The sequence below is a fragment of the Echinops telfairi genome, unplaced genomic scaffold, assembly GCF_000313985.2.
Source record: "Echinops telfairi isolate 266 unplaced genomic scaffold, ASM31398v2 ScPeMD7_7469;HRSCAF=8507_1, whole genome shotgun sequence".
Taxonomy (NCBI): domain Eukaryota; kingdom Metazoa; phylum Chordata; class Mammalia; order Afrosoricida; family Tenrecidae; genus Echinops; species Echinops telfairi.
This window is the reverse complement of record NW_022111373.1, coordinates 127,907,965-127,931,286: the sequence shown is the minus strand read 5'-3', so window position 1 is coordinate 127,931,286 and position 23,322 is coordinate 127,907,965. Positions and strand designations below refer to the sequence as shown.

Below are 23,322 nucleotides of genomic sequence, written 5' to 3'. Positions count from 1 at the left end.
GATAACAGTTGTATGAGCCCCTAATAAAATGTTTACAAAAAAATAAATAAAATAATAAATTTTTAAAAAAGGCCTTATTTGTGGCAGACGAGGGACTGGTTTTGCCACCACAGCAATGCATCTGCTCACACAGCCATCTCAGTGTGCCCGTATTTGCCCCAAAAGAGCATGCCTCTCTGGCCCCACTCACCTGACTCACCTGACCTTTGATGACTTAGAAGAGGTGAAATAAAAAACAAGGGAGGTGCTGTAAGCCATTCAAACATATGCGCTCGAAAAATGTTTCCAAGAATGGACTAGCCCATGTGACAAATGTATTCAGTGCATTGGAGAGTATTTTGAAGATGATAAGTTTGTTTTATAGCATTTATAAAATAAATAAATTGAAAAACAATTCAATTCTTTTTGTTTCCTGCATATGTGTGTATGCTTGTAAGTGTATGGATATTTATACACTCAGAATATCTATGTGTATTCAAAAGCAGGCAAGTATAAGAGTGTATGTGGCATTGAGAGTGAGGAAAAAGACAACCTAAAAAATGTATGTCTTCATATACAATTAAACTATTTTTAATGGAAATTACCTGTATCTTGCTTCACACTTTAAGATTGTTATAATTTATTGTTTTTTGTAACATGGTCCCTTGATCACAGTAGGGATTCACTCAATGATCAATATATTGAATAGTGATTTAATACTGGTATTTCTACTGTAGGCAAGAGAAACATGGAGTAGAACCTGTACAAACATTTAAGGATATGTTGTGGGGTATGTTGAAAACCATATCTATATTTGGATTGTGTAAATTGTAAGCAGGTACCTTTGAAGGCAAGAATATTTATTTTATCCTAGATAACAAAAAATGGGGAAAAGAAAGTTTTAAAATCCCATCCCCTTCTTTTTCTTGCTAAAGCATCTCCTTGGGACCTAGCTGACAGTTTTTCTATTTGAAATGCACTTGAGAGTATAAAAAATATGCAGATTAGCCTGGGGCCTACATTACCTTGGGATCCCCTGCAGAGGAGAGGTTGACTCTATTTACAAAGTGAAAATCAGTGCTTATTAAATCAAATCTCTCTTGTACTATGCAGAGATTAGGGCACTCTCAAAGCTCAATGAATGCATGTATATTAAATCCCTATGTATAGCAGATACATATGTCTTTGTAAGGCCTTGTCTCATGTAAACGTGCTCCCTTATCTAAGCAATCATGCCATCAGGTTGACTATGACTCATAGAGAGCTTCCAAGACAAGATAGAACTCCCCATAGGATGTCCTACGGAATAGAACATTAAGTCTTTTCTTCCTCAAATAGATTCAAAGGAACCCTGGTTGCATAGTGGTTATGTGTTAGACTGCGATCTTCAGAGTCAGCAATTCAAAAACACAAGCTGTTCCCCTGGAGAAAGATGGAGCATTCTACTCCTGTGAGCAGTCTCAGATGTGATCGCTTTGCATCAACTAGATGGCAGGGCGTTGAGTGGGTCTAAACCTTCTAAACAGCAGCTGAGTGCTGAAGCACTTACCACCAGGGCCCCTTTGTTTGGTCATTAAATATTACAAAAACATTTTCCAAATTTCCCTATCACTGTATCAGTATGCATAGGAATGTAAAGAATTCCATATGTTCTGTCTGAAGTCAATTTGAGAGCAGTTGAATCAGACATACCAGACCTGCAGTTGAATCAGACATACTGAAGACATGCCATACCACGTAAAACAATATTTTTTGTGTGTGGGGAAAGCAGGTGGTCACAGCCAGAGTTTTATTTATTTCATATCTGTCAACCATGAAGAAGAGACTTAGTTTTCATATGTTATTATTTTTATTTTTTTCACTAACGAATAAAAATGGGATCCAAACAAACACTGAAACTCGCTGCCATCGAGTCCTTGTTGATTCATAGCGATCCAACAGGACAGGGTAGAACTGCCCCGGTGAGTTTCAGAGACTTGAAGTGTTTATGGGAGTAGAAAACTCCATCTTTCTACTGCAGAATGGCTGGGGATTTTGACCTGCAGATCTAGTGAGTGACAGCCACCCGTGTGATCAGTATGCTACTATGGCTCCTTAGAAACGGGACAAAGAAGATTAAATGAGTCAATATGTATATTATATTTTGTGATATTTAGGATGCACTACAAAATGGTGGCTTGTATTAATAGTTGTCTATTTCTTCCCAAATTTATATAAATGTGGGAAACCCAGGCCATTCAACTTTAAGAAGATTAATTAGTGTGATTTCTCTTTACTGAATAATTCTAAACTGTTTACCATTACTTGAATTGATAATTGTTAAGTAAAACCTTAGGAATAATTTGATGGGAGATAAAAATATCTACAAAATGGAGGCCCCATTAAGTTTAATTTGTGTACCCAAAAGTATTCCATCACTCAATTTATTTTAGTAAAACAAATTTCTCCAGAATTTTGAATTTGTTTTAAAATTGTATAAGTTTGTATTAATGTAAGGAATTATGTAACCAAATGATCAAAATCCACTGATTTTTGATATTGTTCTCAGTAAGCCGTGAGATACATGGGCTTCAAAAAGTTTGTGGAACAATATAATTAAAAGATAGTGGCTTTTTTCCCACAAAGTTTTTGAAGCCCCCTCCTATCTATCTCTATCATCTCTATCTCTATCTTGATATCTATAAATTCTTCCATTTTTGTGTACTTGGCTTAAATCTGGATGCTTACTTAACCACTAGCATATCATAATCTCATAAATTTAACATAATAGGCAGTAATTTGTCTTAAGGGCCTCAGAGACAAATAAATATAAATCACAGAATCACTCAATCAAAGGAGGATCTTTGCAGGGATTTTAGACTGTTTCCAAAGACTCAGCTAAATTTACATTAACATAAATTTGCATGCTATTGATTCCTGGTTTTTGTTTGCCCACCTCAGCTGTAAGCAAAACTGCTGAGTATAATACCTGGAGCTTTGGTCTATGAGAGCGGTGTTGCTAAGGAACCCAATCATTGTCAAGAAGAGTATAGAAATGCGGTGCTCTCAGGCTACGTGGGATAGAACATTAATGTGAATAAAGAGCTGAGGTCTGCCGGAACTGTCTTTTCGGCTGCAGCTCATCTGCAGTGGAGAACTGTAGCTGAGTCTGAGCTGCTTAGTTTCCTTCCTTCTCTATTGGGAAAGAAATGGGGTGAATGTGACTGGCATATTCAAGTGGAGTATCAGGCAGTTAGATAGGAGGTGAAAAGAAAACGTTATCTTCAAAGTTAGCATAATAAAACAAGCCTAAATTCAAGGATCACTGCATCTTCCCTTGGTGGAAGAACAGGAACTTAGGCTTCTAGTCCTTATTATGGGAAATATTTACTGGTATGAAAGAGGTAAATACATTAATTTTGGTCTGGATTTCTGCTTATAATTCTTAGTTTAAGGTGCTTTTGTTTAATCTTTCATTGATCACAAAATAATAACAACAACATCATAGTGAGGAAAATATAAGGTTAAAAGCATTAGACACACTCTTAAATAAAATTAGAAATTCAAAAAATCATACTTACTGGGAAATTATTAAATGTTACCAGCACCAGTTGTCATCGATACAACTGGAGATCATGACAACCCTATGTAAACAGATATAAACCTGTGTGCCATCGAGTTTTCAATTTCTGATTATGGTGGAAGCAGAGCACCAGAGAATACCATTACATGTTATGGATCATACAGAAGACAGTGGTCCCTCCTGATGACATGTACAAGATAAGCAATTTGAATAGTGGCATTTTTGCTTCTAAGGAGCAATGTGGCACTATCACTCTTCAGACGGATTTGTGAATTCTCCAGGCTGTCCGTAGAATACTCGATATTTTCCACCAACACATAATTCCATGCATGCATTCTTGTTTGTCCTTCCCTATTCACGGTCCGTGTGTCACAGACATATGAGGTAACAGAAAACTCCCAAGGCTTGGGTCAGCAGTTCTCCAATTTTTTAAGACTTTAAAGGAGCCCTTTGCTGCAGATCTGTCCAAGGTAATCCATTGTTTAATTTGTTGACTGCTTCTCCATGGGACCCAAAAGCAACAGATCCATTTGCTTGGGACAGATAGATAACTGTTGTCTTCTGCCATCCAGTTGATCCTGACTCCGAGCTGACTTATAAGAGACAGAAGTGCCCCATAGGGTTTCCGCGCTGTTACCTTTATCGTGGCAGACTGCCTCACCGTTCTCCTAGAGAGTGCCTGGTGGGTGGCAGGGACAACCTTTCAGTTAGCAGCGGAGTGCTTCACGGCTGCACAACCAGCGCTCCTTCTCCAGCCTCGTCCTCTGTTTTATGTTTCTTGACACTTACCATATGGCTTCCATCACACTGAAGATGTAAAATTACCCTATCTCTTCCACAAGATGCTCAGATGCCTTCTTGACTACCAAGCCCTGCTGTGTGGAAAATACATGTAAGCAAACATTGATGTTTAGAGGTGCCATCTAGTTAGCTCAGGGCTTGTGGAGACCCCGGGTCTTATAAAACAGAACTGTTCCATAGAGTTTCCTTCGCTGTAATTTTTGGAGCCTTTGTTCTATCTGTAAAAACATTGGTTAGGTTTAAGCTGCCAATTTTGAGGTTAGCAACCAATTGCAAACCGCTGGCACCACTTGGAGGTTCCAGAAAACAAAACAAGCGTTAGAAGCACATGCCTTTCATCACTTGTAAGAGAATCATGACCATCACATTGTAAACAGCGCTCTTTATTTTGATTCTTTTCTTCTCTGATCTTCACTCATTGGTCTTCATTCGTTGGTAACTTTGCTAATTTCCCAACTGTCTAAACGAATCTCCAAGGTCTTTAAACTCCCTCACTCTCTCACTCACTCCCATGGAGTCCACTCTGACTCAAAGCGACACTAGCGGGCAGGGTAGGCCTGCCTGGTTTGAGTAGTAGAGGCTGTAACTGTTTAAAGGCATAAACAACCCCATCTTTCTCCACATAGCTGCTGGTTTCCAACTGCAACCTTGCTGATCACAGTCCATGTGTAACCACATCGCCACCAGGGCTCTTACTAGTGGTGAACCTTTAGGACAGGGTTTAACTGCGCCGTGGGTTTCTGAAAGTGTATTTATGGGAGTAGAAAGCCTTGTCTTTCTCCTTTGGAGCTTGTGTTAATTACATAATCTGGTGTCGACTTCAGAATGAAGGGTTGGAGTTTAGCCTGTAAATCAGGTTGCAGTTCGATTACCTCATGTGGAGCTCCTAAGGAGCTAAATAGCTCACTGGAGGCCAGACCCATACACTATGCTTCATCTTCCTGCTGACAAGCCACATGGAGCTACCCTGATGGAACCAGAGCCCTGGAGCTGGAAGAGACCCATGGAGGCCCATGCCACCTCAGATATGCTTCCACTGCCACTGGATCCACAAGACTTTCCACCCACTGGCTTGCAATCTTCTTGCATTCAGCCTCATTGCATGTGTTGCGTGAGTCTGAAGAGGAAATTATAGACTGGTACCGGATATATGGGCAAATATGGGACTTATGGATTTGATCTGGACTGGGATGTGATGCTTTCTTAATATACAATTGCTCTTTGATAAAAAGTTCTCTGTTCCACACATATGAATTTGTTTCTGTGGTGAACCCAGCCTAACACAGGGCTGCTGATAGTTTAAACTGCTTACTTTGTGGTTAGCAGCCCAATTAGTAACCACCAACCACCAGGGCTCCGTTATGCTTACCCAAAGTTTCTGCAAAGATTTGAAATTAGGTGACAACCTCTCTGAAAAAAGGTTTCCACTAGAAAAAGAGGTACTTATTCGCCAAATCCATGCTTGGATAAATTGCTGTTCATCTCTATACCCACTGCATTTTAAAAGCAACTTCTTTATTAGAATCATTTCATTGTGCTTAACATAAGCGTTTACATATCAAATTAGTTTTTCATTCAATAGTTCTTCCACAAATTGTTCTGTGACCTTGGTTGCAATCCATGAAATATGCCAGTGCTTGCCCCATTCCCATGATGTTTCCCAATTCCACTGCCAGATTCCCCTGTCTATCCTGACCTTCTCATCACTAATGTTGGGAAAATTATGCCATTTTCACCTCTTTTAGCTTATTGTTCTAAGGAACACCTTCTTACTGGGGACTATCTCTTCTTTTGCAATCTAATCTTTAATTAAGCTGAAAGGTAGCCTCCAGGAGGGGCTTCTGGCTCAAATTTGAATGTTGTCATAGGGAATTGGCATTTCCGCCAGTCTTCGGCTGGCCTGAAAGTTTTGTCTTTTCAATGAATTTGTATTTTGATCTACATTTTTCACTCCCTCTAACTAAGACCTTCTATTGTATTTCTAGTCAGAGTAATTGGTAGCCAAGCTCCATCTGGTTCTTTTGATCGCAGGTCAAAAGTTGTTCTCGAAAGTCCCTGGAGGACATTAGTCGTCTGGACTAACTGGTCCCTGGAGTCTTCCGTTGGCCTCCTTATCCTTTGCTCCATAAGAGAACTGACAAATAGTGGTCTCTTAGATGGTCATCAGCAAATTTTTAAAGCCCTAGCTGCTGTTCTCCCAAACGAGGAGACGGAACTTTATGGATTAAGTTACTTCTGCACTAGATTTGACATTTTCAAATGAAGTGTTCTCTTTTCGACAACACACGAAATCATTCCTAGTTAGAAATCAAGTCCGGAATCTCCCTGTGCCTGACGACCAACACAGTGCCTGTCACCTGCAGGCAAGAAATCCACTTTTTCTTCAGCGATTCCTAAAAGTAATGAGTGGAAATGCCATGGATCACAGCATCTTTTCTGAAACTTAGTCACTCATACTGTACACATCATCAGGAAGGTACAATTTCTGGTGAAGGGGAAAATATCCAATAAAGGGAACAGGGAAATGCTCAACGAGACATAGCAAAATAATGGACCCAATAATGTAGCAGCATGACAATGAAGTTGCCACAGGATTAAACAATATTATGTTTTATTCTGTTACACATTGGACAACTTCCAATAAGCAGCAACTTGACAACACCACCACCACCAATTTTCTTATAATTAAAATATCTTAAATAATCCAAAGATTCTGAAATAATTTAAATACATGTATGGTTCTTATGGTGAAGAATACAACCTAATATCTGGAGCAAAAGAGTATAAGCAATATTTTTTAGCTCAGGTTTCTTGTCTATATTACATTAATCTTCACAAGTGTATGACCTCCAGACCTTGAAAATACCATAGCTTGGATCATGTGCACATTGCTGTTATAGGTGTTAGGTTTCCAGCGATAGCAACCACATGCACAACAGAACAACGTACTGCCCAGGCTTGTGCCATCCTCACACTCCTGTGGCTGAGCCCATTGTTGGAGCCGCTGTGTCAATCCTTCTTGCTGAGGGTCATCCTGGTTTTGCTGCCCCTCTACTTTACCATGCATGGTGTCCTTCTCAAGGAAATGGTTTCTCGAAAATATGTAAGAGGAAGCTTTGCCATCCTTACCTCTGAGGATCACTCTGGACTACTTTGAAAAGCACAATGCTATAATGATAATTTAGATATGTCAAGCAGGTGTTTCATATTATTGCCGCTATCACTGTGAGCAGGATCTCTCTAAACTCATCCCCTACCATCTGTTTGCTGTCTGGTATGGCCGAGCCACACTTGCCTTCATTTCTCAACAGACACTATTAGGTTTCTCCCCTTAATATTACTTCTTCAGTGAAGTGTTTACTGACATTTCAATTGAACATACACTGCTGGCTCTGAAACTTCCTCATTTTTAACCATTTTACCCAGAATTGAATCAGTTCTTGGTTCTTACATAAGATTTTTTTTTTATACTCTGCCTCCCCTGTTCTTTGAAATTTTAGGGAAAACAAAAACCTTCATTTTTTTACAACCACCTAAAAATACCTAAAAAACAAAATAATATCTAATGATTGAACCGACTGCCATATCTAACCAATTTGGACTCACAGCACCCATGTATACAGTTTCCAAGTTGATACATCTTCACGAGAGTAGGCAGTTTGCGCTTTCTCCTGCAGAGTGGGTGGGACTTCAAATCACTGATCTGGTTATTATTAACCCAACACCTAGCTGAATTATCTCCAGGGCTCTGCTCCTATGAAAGATGTTTCTCAATAAATATTTTTAGAAAAGAAATGGCTGTAGGATTTAACTTGTGCTGTTCTTCATCATATGTATTATTATTCTCAGCCTTAGAACTATTGACATTTTGACCCTTGACATTCTTGATCAGGTGCATTTTAAGAATGCATATGCAACAACCCTAATGCCAGTAGTTTCCCGTGGCCTTTGAGACCACAAAGCAGTTGTAAGACATTATCAGTATCCCCTGGGGATGACTACTGTCATTGGTTAGCAGGAATGTTACAGGTTCACACAATGAAATAAACTCAACAATGATGTAGACTATCTGAGTTTGGGTCTCTGTGTTTCTCCTCCGAATGACTTAGAATGTATCGTCGCTAAATGCAGCATATTGCGAAAGTAGTTTACATTAGCCAAACTGTATTTAATAGTAATAAATCAATAACCAAGAATATCAGTAGTACAAATCAATACATTGATATTTGTTGAAGACTTAAATACACTAAACCAAGTGAACCGTAGATGAAGGTGCTTCCACAATTTTGTCTAAATGACATTTACAAGATGATATAATTTTTAATGAACTTTTGAGGTCCTTTCATATACTAAATCAGTCTCTTACCACTCCAAAAAGTCAATACTATTATCAGGTACTAATGACACTACCCAGCAGCCCCAGTGGCACAGTGGGTTACATGTTGGGCTGTTAACTTCAAGGTCAGCAGTTCCAAACCACCAGCTGCCCCACAGGAGAAAGATGAGGCTTTCTACTCTGGAAACAATTTACAGTCTCAGAAACCCACAGGGGAATATGGCACCACTATGGGTCAGTGTCAACTCAATGGCTGAGTTTTGAGTGAGTAATGCCATTGAAGAATAAAGGTGAATTTAATTGACTAAGGTTAAAAAAGGAACCAAGTAAAGCAGTAGTCTGCATAGGTGCTCACACTGGCAAATAGCAGGTTCTTCTCCTTAGCTGGGGCAGATAGGACAGCCACAGCCACCGGTGGCTATTGATTGTAACTGGGACAAGCTAAAACTGAGATTGTATGCAGATTGTGAAAACAAAAAAACAAAAAACACCCTTGGTGTAACTGGTGCTGAAGTGGAATTTCTAAGGACTCTTCTATCTATGTCTTTGTAATTATAAATTATAAATGGGTAGACTCATGCAATAATATAGGGTGTGTGACACCTCAGTGGAGAAGACCTGGGGTGTAGTGGTTGCCTGGCTGGCTGCAATCTGCATAGTCAGCAGTTTGAAACCACCAGAGGTTCCAAGGGAGAAAGACTGGCTCTCTAGTTCTGTAAAGAATTGCAGTCTCAGAAACCCCAGTGTGTCACCATGAGTTGACCCAATGACAGTGAGGGAGTGTGAGTCTGTTTTGCCAGTCCACTGGGTGTATTCAGTACTCCACATCAGAAGGAAGAGACAAATCCCAGAAAGAAGAGCCACCAGCAAACTACAGGCGACTAGTGACAGAGGCAGCAGGAGCTGCATCACCACAGCCATGAGACAGCGTGAAGGAGACAGGCTGAGACCATGAGCCAGAGCAGGGCAGCAGCATGGAGGCCATGGAGTTGAACAGTCGACTTCTTGGTTAATGTAACAAAATAGAGACCATGGGGCCAGGAACCTGAGAGGCTTAGGCCCGGAGACACACATGACCAGCATGACTGAGGAGTTGCGGACAAAAAACTGTGTCCTTACATTGTATGACTCATGAGCCTCCCCATGAAGCCCATAACCATGAGTCATGCCCGTGAGTTCTATGTGGCCATTGCAGTGAGTTATCAAGCCCAAAGAGAAACAGAGAGTCCAGAGAGGGCGAGTTGGTGTGAGAATAGGGTAAAACAGGATGGTGAAGGGAATCCTGCCTGCCTTGTGCCCTCTGGCATTTGGCCTGGGGCTGGGGTTGTTTTGGATTCTCTTTCCCTCTTGTTTAGGTCAGAGTTGGCCTCCCCGTCATTTCCTCAAACTGGACACTTATGAAACATCTCAATTTTTATATGGATTGCTTTAGAGGACAGTACTGGTTTAAAGGCAAATACATTATTAAAATAAATGTTTCCTGCTTTATCTTTAAGGATGCTAATAGAAAAAAATTAATTAAGCATGTTGTATGTCTAGGTAGATTTCATTATAACTTTACAGGACAGCACTGGTCTGCTCTCCTTGTCATGTCGACCCTGAACTTGCTGTGCCTATTTTGTATGAGGGCAATCATAAAAATTAGGGCTAGCTGTGAACTAATACTATTACCAGGAATAGTTGTGAAGTTGCAGTGATATGGTACATACGATGATGTGAGCTATCGGTAATATATACGGAATAGCTACACAGAATATTTTCTTTAATTATTGACTTCAATTAGATGATACAGAAATAAAAAATACCTAGTTTTCCAGATTTTAGATGAATCATGCTACAAAATAGCATTTTAATTGCCATGACTGAGTATTCTCAGGAGTCAGCATTGGTTGTAAATATTCATGGAAGAAAAGATAATGAGAAAATAAAGCCCCATCAATTATGTCCACATCTCTAAGTTTACAATAATTAGACAAGACACAAGATGTTCTAAAGTTCTTCTAAATGCATTATGCTGTGCATCTGAATTAGGATTTGGATATCAACCCATCCTTTCCTTTTATCATATTTTGGTCTTTGCTGCTTTTACCTCATGTTTCTATACTTGTAGAATGGGAGTAATTCTGCTGACCTGATTTAGCTGTTGTGGGAAAAAATGTAGACAGTAAATAACTTCAACAGAACCCCTGGGGGCCATATCTGACTTCCGTTGGCTTCTCTATTGCTAGCAGGCAGGGCTGAGAAGGCAGGGGTGAGACATGCCACAACACTCCATTCTCCGTGACTTACTCTGACATCAACAGTTTCTCCAACCTCACTCTGCTTCTGTACTGGATTCAATAATTTGTTGCAGTGGTCACACAGATGTACTTTTAATACACACAGTGATGGGACTTATTAGGGAAGGTATGAGTTTCAACAAGTAACTGTAAGGATTCAATCATTGGTCTATAGCCACACCTCTGCTCAGCATCCCTCAGTCACTTGGTTGGTTCCTTGGCTTCTAGCTGTGTGGACCAGGGAGTCTGCCGGTCACTCTGCCTAACTATACCATAGGCTAGGCACTGCTCCTCTTGCTCTGTCTCATAGTCTGAATGCCACAGTCTCTGATGCCTATGGTTTCAGCCTCTACCAGTTCCAATAGAGATTTGGAATGAGTGCTGATGGCTCTGGGATTTCTCTCTCTGCTCCTGCTTCAAACACAACTAATCCTTATAACTTGGGGTGGGAGTGAGGGGAGGGAGTGATGAAGAAAACGGATCAATCCCCTCTATCCATGTTGAGCATGCCGTATTTGCATAGTCACACCCAAGCCCTGGGAAACCCACAGGGTCGCTCCCAGTCATCTAGTTAATTCTGATTCCTGTTAGGAAAGGATAGAGCTGCCCCTGTGTGTTTCCCAGGCTGTAACTCTTTACAGAAATAGAAAGCCTTACCTCTGTCCTTGCGGTTGGCAGTTCAATCTATAACAACTACTCCACCAGAGCTCATCTGAGACATGGGGTGGAGAGCCATATTGAGAAATTTTATTCCAACACAACTCGGCACAGTGCATTCTACAAAGCTATTCACAGAGTGAATAAGGAAGACCGCAGCAGGAATTGGTGAATTTGAATTATGGTGCTGGAGAAGAAGAAGAAATGTACCATGGACTGCTAAAAGGACAAACAAATTTGTCTGGGAAGAAGTACATCCAGTGTGCTGTTTAGAGGCAAGGGTGGCAGGACTTCATCTAACATACTTCGGACATGTGGTCGGGAGAGACATCAAGCTTGGTAAAATGGAGGGGCAGCGAAAAAGAGGAGGGCACTCAACACAGTGGCTGCCACAGTGGGCTCAGGCACAGGAGCAGGGTGGGGCAGGACTGAGCAGTGTTTGTGTTGTGTCCTCATGGGTCAGAGCCAACTCACTAGCATCTAAAACAATAACAACAAAAGTACTATTAGTAGTGGTGATATTGCTCATAGTAGCATTACTAATATGTGAAGGACTATACAATGTGACCCCAGATGCCCATCACAATTCTGAATTAAAAGGAAATATCCCACAAATATATGAATGGTGAATGAATAATGGAGACGTCATAACAAGTCAAAACCAAAGAAATACAGGTTTTCCTTGAAAAGTACTACATTTAAAAATCTTCTCTTAATTGGGAAGCATTAATTTGCTTATCAAGCTGATCATTTGGAGTGGATTGTATATCAGATGGCCATGCATATTTCCTTAAACATTTCAATACAATGCTCCTCCAAATGGCATTTATTACTAATAAAATGCATCTTATTTTCCTAAGGAATAGTCTTATTCTCTGATTAGCATAAGCTAAGTAATAAGTTGGTGTGTCTTTTCCTCTTATCTTGTGGTAACAAGTTAACAAGCTCAAGCTGCAGGTGGTCAAAAATACATAAATGTCTAGGCAAATGTTAAGGTCATTGCTATATGTCTTTAGGTATGTTCATTAGAAGTATAAATAATTATTGTTCATTTTACTATTTCCCATTGTCAATGACAACATTAATCTGGGACTAAAATCTGATTAGTTTCAAAGAACAAAACGAAAGCCTTTCGTTTACTCTGCGGCACAATACCATGCTGGCATGTCTGATAGATGGGCCCTAGTCTTCAGCAGGAGACTCAGCAGAAATTACTGGCTGAAGAAAATCCTACCTGAATTTTATCATATTTCTGTGAGTGATTTCAAACAATTAAACCTAGATCATGCAGCTATTCATAATTTGTGTCAGGAAAAAAATGCCATAGAAAACAGGCAAAATGCTTATTAGAAAAACAAACATTTCAGGGGTTTTCTAGGCCATTAGTCTTTTTGCTTCAGGTCTTTAAGGACTTAAATATTGCTATGGCTCTTTACATTTATCACAATGCAAAATACTTCAGCACAAGTATTTACGTCAAAATGCAAACCACTTCAGGGAACACTTCAGAGAAATCATATACCCAAAAAGCTGCTCCTGAGAACAAAGAATATGATGAGCATCCACTTTCTTCCACGTTCCTAAAGACTCAGTCATGTTCAGCTTTAAATGCAAAATCCTTTAGAACCACAGGAACATTGGTACTCCTGGCAACGTCCATTAGAATTAATTCCATCCTCTCTAGCTGCATGCATCGATAATTTGTACAGGAAAGAAGGATAAATGTATGTGCACAAGAAATGGTTCTTAACCTATTCTGAGCATATTGTTAGAGATTATGAGGTCTAATTATGTAATGCAAAGACTTAGAAATAGACCATGGAATTAAAGATAGACAGAGTATTTTAGCATGGCTGTGGTTTTAAATATAGAGTTATTAAACGCAGATTCAACTGATTTGTGATATTCTTTCTATGAAGCATTTTTTTCCTAGCTGATCCTTTTTAATATGCCAAAGTAAAATTGTGATTGGAAAATGTTATCCTCATTTTCCAATCTCTTTATTACACTTCTTAGTAAAATCAAGTAATTTATTTTGCAAATACATGACTTAGATTGTTTAAGTGTGACATTATTTCCTTTTTCTAACATCAAAAATAAAAAGACTAAAGTATCTAATTGTGTCGTTCAGTAACAGTGAAATGATCAGGAAACACACGTTTTGTTCCTTTCATATGGCATTTTTAACTTTTTAACGTTAAATGATTGCCAATTACTAATTATTACAATCATTATTTTAGTAAAGTCATGGTGGCTCAACAGTTAGTTGGTTGGTTGAGAACCGAAAGATCAGCCAGTGGTTGGAACCCAACAGCTGCCCAATGGGAGAATGATGAGGCGGTCTGCTTCCATAAAGATTCACACCATTGGAAAGCCCATGGGACACTTGTCCTCTTTCCTACAGTATCTCTCTGTGTGTCCACATTGACTTGATGGCACACAACATTCCATGTTAATCTTATGCAAATACCCAGCAGAAAGACAAGTAAAGACAGCTTACTCTGGGGGAATCGAGGTGGGTTGTCATTGACATCTGTCAGGGTGATGTTCACCGTGGTGGTCCCAGATAAGCCACCCATCTGGCCGCCCATGTCTTTGGCCTGGATCACTACCTGGTATTGTTCTCTATTTTCTCTGTTCATATTTGGCAAGGCAGTTCTAATTATACCTTGAAAAAAAAAACAAAGAGAAAAAGCCTTAGTTATCCTCATATATCTCTCAATTATGATTATATGATTAAGTCCACAGATATCTTTAAAATAGCAACATTTTTTAAAGACAGAAAGTGTTTTGCTATTAATTTTGTGGTTCAGAAATTGCAAAACGATGACTAGACTAAACATTTTATAATGTGTGATCTTTTTAATTCCTAATTACTACCCTAAGCATTTTCTAGTGATTCTAAAGACACAGCCACAGATATAGTTGCATTCAGGTGACCCAACCATTCATCTATGAATTCTTATCAAGTATTAAGAACAGTTTATTCTTCTTTCATCTTCTTTCTACATATGAACATCATAAAGAAGTATTGAGCTAACAAAAAGTGATTTATTTTTCCTAACCTGTTTCAGGCTCCACAGAGAAATAGGGTTGGCCTTGAAGTATGCTGTAGATGACTCGGGCACTGTTCCCGTAGGAAGGGTCATCGGCATCTGAAGCTGTGACTTGCACCACCGAAGTACCTGAAGTATCCAAATTCAGCTTAGTTCTGCACAACACCAGAAGGAGGAGCAAAAGCACTGGCTTTCATTGAAGACTTACGTGATTTTTGGCTTGAATAATGACCTCTTAAAGAAACATTTGTACATAATTTGGATGAATATCATTGGTATGGGTATATATGTGTTGTGCCTGTGTGTATATGTATTTTCATATATGCAAATACATTCTATATCTATGTATTGATATCTATAACTATCCATATCAACTCCTATATTTATCTATGTTATCTAAAATGCTGAATTTGATATATGCTATCTATTGAGTCAACAGATGTGTTTTTTATGCATGCAATAGGTAATGCTACATTGTGTCAGGTCATAATAAATTCAGTCCTTTTACAAATGCTCAGGTTTGATATTTAAATTCATTTTCACATAATAGATTTGTTCTGGGGAAAGGGCATATCTAATCACAAAGGAGTAAGTATGTTCTTCTTCCCCCTCTTGACTAATTAACTATAAAAATAATTAACATGCTCTGTAGAATACAATCTTATGAATATATTAAATTCTAAACTTAGAAGCATTCCAAAAAGATCCCAAGTTTCATGAACTATTCAAAGATATCTAATGAAGTTCAGTATATTTAAAAGGGCTATGTAATAAGGAAATTGGCCAAATTATTTTAGATTGAGTGAAATAAAATATTAAGTAACAGTCCCAGACAATGCTTTTGAAAAAGGCAGGGTTGGGAAAATGTTATTATAAATGTTCCAGTGTGAGTAGAGCTGGGAGAATAGGAACTGCTTATGAAAGGGTTTATAAAATTTAGCCACATGTGAGAAATGACTTCATTCTTCCCCTAACTACAAAAGAGGCAGATGATAGAGTGTTAGATAAATAGCTAGCTAGATAGCTAGATGATAGATCATATAGATGAATGATGGTAGATGGATAGATATACGTATGGACATTCCAAAGACAAACCTCTCTGTCATCATGGACATGCCAACTCACAGCGACCCTAGGACAAAGCAGAACTGCCTTTGGGAATTCTCAGGCTACAGATCTCTATAGGAGATTGATAGCTATATCTAGATGTTTTATGAATGTTCTTTTATAATTTTAATTTTCTGCCATTCTCATGTAATTTTAAGAGGGATAAAACTATAAATCAGTCTTAACTTTTTTGCCCACAAACAGAACTTCCATTAATGTACACTGAAGAGTAGTTTTCAAATATCTTGAATGCATTTTTTATTTATTGGATCTTACTATGGTTACAATAAAAGGATGGCTTTGAATACTTGATTTAAAACAATTTAGATAATATAAGCAATTCTTTCATTCACATCTTCTAAATAACTAAGATATATTCTTAAGATAAATTTGGACTATTGTATATCTATATCTAGCTGTCTATATGTACATCTATATATCTATATCTACCTATTTATAGCTATATATGCAATTGCTGGTGGCATAGTGGGCTACTTGCTGAGCTGCTAGCCACAAGGTCAGCAGTTTGAAGTCCCCAGGTGCTCCAAGAGAGAAAGGGGAGGCTTTCGACTCCTGTGAAGACTAACAGTCTTAGAAACCCACTGAGGTGGTTCTACTCTGAGCTATGGGGTTGCTCTAAATCACCTCAATCACAGTGAGTTTTGAGTTTAATTTATTTATAACTATCCCTGCTACTAAAAGGATTTTGACTTATAGTGACCCTAGATATTTTTTCTAAGGTTATAAATCTTTATGGAAACAGACAGTCCCATCCCAATACATACTTCCTTGAAATGGTTTATGGGTTTGAACAACTTTTTGTCAGTTAGCAGCTCAACTTCTAACCCATAGCACCACACATTCACTGAGCATGTTTATGGTTAGTATGAGCCTTGAGAGCCATAGGGTTTGAATGTATTTATTTATGTTTGGAAATAGGACTTCACACAGTTGCTCTCCAAACCCATTAGAGAAAAGCAATCCCAAACAAGTATATTTTTAAAGCTTTCTACCTAAGCTCAAGAGCATTTTATTGAGTCATGAAAGAAGCATTTACCTGTTTATGACATAAAGATTTAGGAGAAATACATTAAATGTTTTTCCCAGGATCACTTTTACCCCAAAGGAAATAAGTAAAAGAGTTTTCTTTATAGGGTAGCAAGGACGATGCCCATAAACTGATCACACAAAGATGATGTCAAAAACTTGACTATAAAATTTAAATATTTTCCTTTCTCTCTCTCTCTCTCTCTCTGTCTGTCTCACACACATACACACGCGCACACACACATGAGGTTTTCAAAGTCATGGATAAACGAAAATAGAATTTTGCCCGACATTTCTTCATTGCCATCATACATATTGTAAAGGAACTTACCAACAACAGACATCTCAGGAACAGTTGCTGTATAAACTTCTTCTGGGAATGTTGGCTCATTGTCATTGATATCATGGATTTTTATCACAAACTCAGACTCTGGTTCCACTGGCCTCAGGGTTCTTCTGTTAATAGCTTGTGCACGCAGGGTATAAAAGGCCTTTTCCTCCCTATCAATTCTTCGTGTGGCATGGATGTCACCTGTTTTTTCATCAATAATAAAAAGAGTACCAGCTCCATCTCCAGATAAAATATATTTGAGGGATCCATCTCCTTTATCTTGGTCTGAATGAAGCTAGAGGAAATAAAATACAAATGTATATATATGTATATACACACACCCATGATATTGTGTAAAGGTACATAAAAGATGAAAGGATTCAAAGAAAGTTCACGGAATAATGGAGTCAATTGTATGAATAATGCATTCAGTTGTCTTTTGTTCTTTAAATAAGACTTGAATACATTTTGGATTCACTCTTGTATTTGCACTAACTATCCTTTTGTATTTCAGAGCAATCCATTCTGAATAAAATTGAGGCAATTAAATAGTAACCAAACATAATGCCCTCTATCTTTTGAAGACTACATCTTTTAGTTTTCAAAATAACTTTGAAGACTAAGGGGAGCCTGACCCTAGTCATGTTTGTTCGTTTTTTAATCACTTCGTATCATCTACTAGTTGGACAATGAATAAAGCAATCTAGAGGTGAACTGATGCATTTGAATTACGGTGAGGCATATTGACAGAACCTCAGACTGTTGGGACAAACGAATCTGTCTTGGAAGAAGGACATTGCTAGACGTGAGGAGGGCTAGGCTCCATCTAACATGTCTTGGACGAGTTATGAGGAGAAACTATTCCCGAGTAAAAGAGCCTTGGTGGTGTCGTGGTCACATATGAGACTGGCGACCACAGGTTAGCCATTTGAAACCAGCGACTTCTCCAAAGGAGACAGACAGGGCTTTCTACTCCCATAAATAATTACAAACTTGTGAAGCCACATGGGCAGTGCTACCCTGCCCTATAAGGTCACCATGGGTTGGCAGTGAGAAAACAACATGCTTGGCAAATGAGAAGGTCATTGAAAAAGAAGAAGATTTAAAGATGGACTGACCATGAGATGGATTGGCACAGTGCCTGCAACAAGGAGCTCTAAGCTATGAGTGCGAATCATGTCTGCGGCACTGCGTGGGAAAGAAGCATTTTGATGAAGAAATGACTTCCTGATAAATCATTAGTGTGAATATTTTAATGTTATAATCCCTTCTCTCAAATATTCCTGTGAGTTGGAAAAAATACATATTCTCATACTGCCCAGGAATTCATCTCCCATAAACATACTGCTCGTTAATGGTGTCTCAAGATAGGCACATTTGGTTCCTGTAAGTCAGACTGACTCAGCAGCAGACGTCCAGAAAAGTGTGTACAGCACAGCTCCTATTGCTGCAAACATAATGTATCAGTTCCCGGTCCGTGCAAAAGGCAGTCAGTTACTTCCTCACTAATGTTTGCTGGGCTGAGAGAAAGAGACCAAACTGCATGTCCATTTATTTCAAAGTTATAAATCAAGTTAATAAACTGTAACCAAAATATGTCCTAGCTTCTAAACTTGTCAAATACATCGTCTTAATAAGGACATGTTTTGTATAGGAGGAAGCCAATGCAAGGAGAGTCTATTTCCTACCGTCTTGCTTGCAATTCCAGATTCAATCAATCACTGCAAAGAGCATAGGATGCACTCCTATGGACTTCTACACCCAGTGCATACTTTGCCTCAGTGAAATTCCCAATACACAAGTCTATGTGTCACTGGAAAATTACATTTACGTTATTTTTCATCAGATGACCATTGAGGCTTAGTAGTACATGTGTTGGAAGATGAGTCTGGCCTTTGAATAACTGATATGCGGCAGAGACCCTTGCAGGAGCTGTAAGTAAGGTCAAAGTTATTTGGCTGGGAATAATGGGTCCCCCAAATCTTGGTCCTTATCTATAAAGAGCTACATGGATCCAAGGGGAGTACATTCTCTAACTTCCATGGAGTTCCTATCCAAAAGGGAGGGGCATCTCTACAGGAGGAGAAGTGCAAGACTTTTGCAAAACACAGGGATTGTGTGTTTTTCTTTACTACCCTGCCAATACTCTTTTAATATCTTAGGATCACACTGTTCTATTATTTTCAATGAAAGATTGTGATGCTTTAAGTGTAGAGATTTTCTGATTTCTACAAGGCATATGATACACAACTTAGATAAAATACAGATGTGTTTTCTTTTAATATGCATCTACCACCGACTCATAAATTAAAACAACTACACAATCTATAACCAAGAAAATTAAAAGTAGGAGAAAATATACTTTGATTATGTTAAAAAGTGATGAGTTATATATGGACCTACATATGGTTTATTTACTTTCCCTTTATACTAGCTACATCAGCAAACATACATCAACAGAGTAGTAGTATTCTTTTATTAATAGTGCTTATTGTATCTTCAGCAGCCCCATCTATTGTTTGGAGAAAGTTTTGTGGTAAATAGCATTTAGCAATCACTGGAATAAAACGGATTTGCCTGTTATCTAAATAGCAGAAGCATCTATTATCTTTATAATGTATTAAGAGATCTATAAATAGATACGTATTTTGGAATAAAAGTAACATAATAGTTTTTGGGTTTTTTTTTAATGATTCATAAAGTATTGCTGAGAAACTCAAGAAATATCTGCTATTAACTAAAAAGCTCTCAGAAATAAATATGATAGTGTTGTCTACTCTCAAAAGTCACAAGATTGATGCTCCTGAGTAATTGAAAATGCACATAATTTCCAGGAAATGTTCTTATTGTGTGAATATGCAATATAATGGCAATCTTCCAAAAGTTAGATCTAATTATTGTATATGTCTTGTTCTGTCTGAGCAACAAAATCATTCTAGAAAAGCTTATTGACATTATTAACCATGTGGTCAGAAAACCTTATTCCGTAGTAGACAGTTATGATGTTCATTGTCTATTCATTCAATAATTCTAATTGAAAAATATTTGTTAACTTATAAAAACCAAATTATTTATAACATATATTGACTTTTCCATTCTGAGCAATGAAGGCTATGGAAACAATGAAAGCTTGGAAGACTAGCACAAGGTTTGTTTAACAGGAATGAGTGAGGATATACTTAAGTATATGGTATCCAACGGGCTTCAACATAACAACTTTGAGGATGGTGCAGGACCAGGCATTTTCTGTTCAGTCCGCGGTACAAGGGATTCTATGGATTAGCATTCACACATCGGGACCTAATAGCAACAACATGGCATCTTAACTGCCAGATAAGGAATACGGTTGAGGTTGGAAGCAGAGGACATTTTATATTTTATAAATGTTACATCTCAGAATGAATACTATCTGAATACAGAGCACCAGTTTAAGGTGAGAAGGAACTAAGGTGAGACTGGAATCATTAAGGCCAGTTCTGCTCCCCTAATCAGAAAGGATGTGAAAGAGTTGCTAATATGGTGAATTTTTATGCAGTTCTGAATGTAAATCACAGTGGGAGTTTTACCTTCACTCATAGTACAGAGATTTGAAATTAAATTTTGTAACCAGACCACATGCTGTGAGAATTTCTTTTGGATTTGAAAATTGAACATGGTTTAGGTAGTAGGTTATCAAAGGAATGAAGGTTTAAAGAGTGGTCAAGGCTTTGAGAATCAAAAAATGAGAAAAAGTGTACTTTTTTTCCCAGTGAGAATATAATTAAGAGAAGTAAATTGTGATCTTAGAGGCCGAACTCAAAATACTTTATTCTTAGGCTCTTAAGAGTCTCCATTAATGACAATTTGAATTGCAAAGAAAACAAACTCCTCTTTTACTGCAAAGGGAAATAAATGAACATTAGCACTAAAAGTAAAGGGTAAAATTGACTACATTTAGGAAACTGACATAAGTCTACGGTTATCAAATATGTTTTAATGTATTTGAACTGGACACATATATAATTATACAAGTTACAAGAATTAGACACGTATATAATTCGAGAAGTTATATTTATTACAATGAATGAAGCAGAGCAATGACTTTCTAGATCTCCGGGTAATTACTACCCTTCTTGGTTCAAACAGATGAGATACACCAGCTTACTAATAATAGGAGATTATATGGCTCTCTATACTGTGGATTATATTTTATTCCTAACACATACAGAGTTCAATGCACAAAATCTTTTACTTGGATTTTTCTATATGTGTTTCCTTTCTTATTTTAGCGTTTTCCTTTATTATATAAATGATATATTTATTTGAATATTTTCTGTGATACAATTTTTTGTCACATTCCAACTCATTTCCCTACTGAAGGAAAGAAAAGTATAGTGTTTACAACTGTAACATTTGTATTATTCCTCTATTCCTATTTGGATATAAAGCATTAATACTTGAGTTTATTGAAAACTCAATTGAACAGAGTTAGTTGTTTATGGTCTTGAAAAATGGAATGACTGATCATTGATATGCTCCATACTGTACAACAGTCACTTTGAGAGAAATATATATATTGATTTTGACCTTGTGCTATTTTATGACACGAGACATTAAGTTTTCCTTAAACAGAGCAAAAAAAAATGTCAGATTATTGTGGCTTTAGTTTCTCTATAACACCTGTTCTTTGGAATGAAACATTTGTGCCACAAATCTTTAAGAAGAAATTTTATGTTAATACTGACCTTTCTTTCCTTGAAGAAAACCTATTAAAAATTCACAACCTGCTGTGTTCCTTGTAAATTTACCAGTAGATAAAGGACATGGCAAGAGACATGACAATTAATGAAAATAGAACAACTGGTACTGTGGGTACATATTTAAAAGTCATTTTCTTATTGACTTTAAGTTTACATATGTCTAATTATAACTCATTATTACATTTGATTACATAGAGTCATGTAATATATAAAACTAAACAATATATTGAGTTTAGTCTAAATCAAATCATCTAACATAAGCATATTTTGAGATGTGGTAAGTCTCATAATATTTTTACAGCAGTCCATTTAAAGTACCAATCTTAAGATATTTACCAAAGAAAGTTACTGAACTAAGAGATATGTGGCTTACACAGTCTAACATCTCAACCTTAAAAGAAATCAAATAACGGGCTCAAGAATGTTCTAATGTTAAGCCTAAATTAAATAGAAATTATCCATCCGAATGGGAGGCATGCCCTGGAAATTTTGCCTGAAAATCCATATAGGGTCACTTTGATTTCCCAGTAATGCACATAAAGTGAGGATGGATTAAAGAAAATGAGGATGGATTATAAAAATAAATAAAACTTTCTAAACAAAACAGCAAATTAAATTCATCCTTTATTCCAGGGACAATAGATTTAAAAAAATACACATCAAAAACAAAATAAAAGAAATTATTTTAGCTTTTATTTTCATCCTTGTTTACATAAAACAATGACTAAAATTATTTTTAAGAATATAAACCATATTTATTAATTTTTTAAAAAGTCAGATTAATCATCCCAAAGAATTTAAACACAAAAAAATGGCATATTGTCCCATCCAGAAAAGGGATAAATGTTGGTAGAAGGTTTGATTTAGAAGTCTAGATAAATACGGTATTTTTAATAGTTACGTTTGTTCTTTGAATGAGACATTTTGATAGATGAATCATAGGAATGTATACATTTTAATAAAAAAGTTGTGGTGGTGTACCATCTAGTAGATTTCTCACTAATGGTCTCCTAAGGTTTCCTAGGCTGTATCTTTAAGGGAGTCAACAGGTCTTCCCCCCACAGAGCCCCAGAGTTTGAAGTCCCAAGTTTGGCCAGTAGTAGTTCAGTGTTTCATCATCATTCCACCAAGGCTCCTTGATGGCAGTGCAAAGGGCTAAATGTCATTTTGTGAAAAGAACAAAAAAGCATATCATTGCATGCTCACCTGCCTGATATGATCGCCGAAGACAAATGGGTGCATAAACAAATGTGGTGAAGAAAGCTGATGGTGCCCGGCTAAAAAAATATATAGTATCTAGGGTCTTAAAGGCTTGAAGGTAAACAAGTGGCCATCTAGCGTAGAAGCAACAAAGCTCACATGGAGGAAGCATACCAGCCTGTGTGACCACGAGGTGTTGAAGGGATCAGTTATCAGGCAACATCAGAA

General features: G+C 37.7%; 1 protein-coding gene across 2 annotated transcripts in view; it reads right to left on the bottom strand.

Moving 5' to 3' along the window:
- Positions 1–23,322, bottom strand: part of LOC101650495 (cadherin-10) — a 158,717-nt gene that overhangs the window by 75,634 nt on the left and 59,761 nt on the right. For both annotated transcript variants that reach the window (XM_045285131.1, XM_004698380.2), the window contains exons 2-4: positions 17,156–17,450; positions 14,680–14,799; positions 14,115–14,282 (exon numbers count right to left, since the gene is read on the bottom strand). In XM_045285131.1, coding sequence (XP_045141066.1) covers positions 14,115–14,282; positions 14,680–14,799; positions 17,156–17,450 — 583 coding nt within the window. The remainder of the gene's footprint in view (positions 1–14,114; positions 14,283–14,679; positions 14,800–17,155; positions 17,451–23,322) is intronic.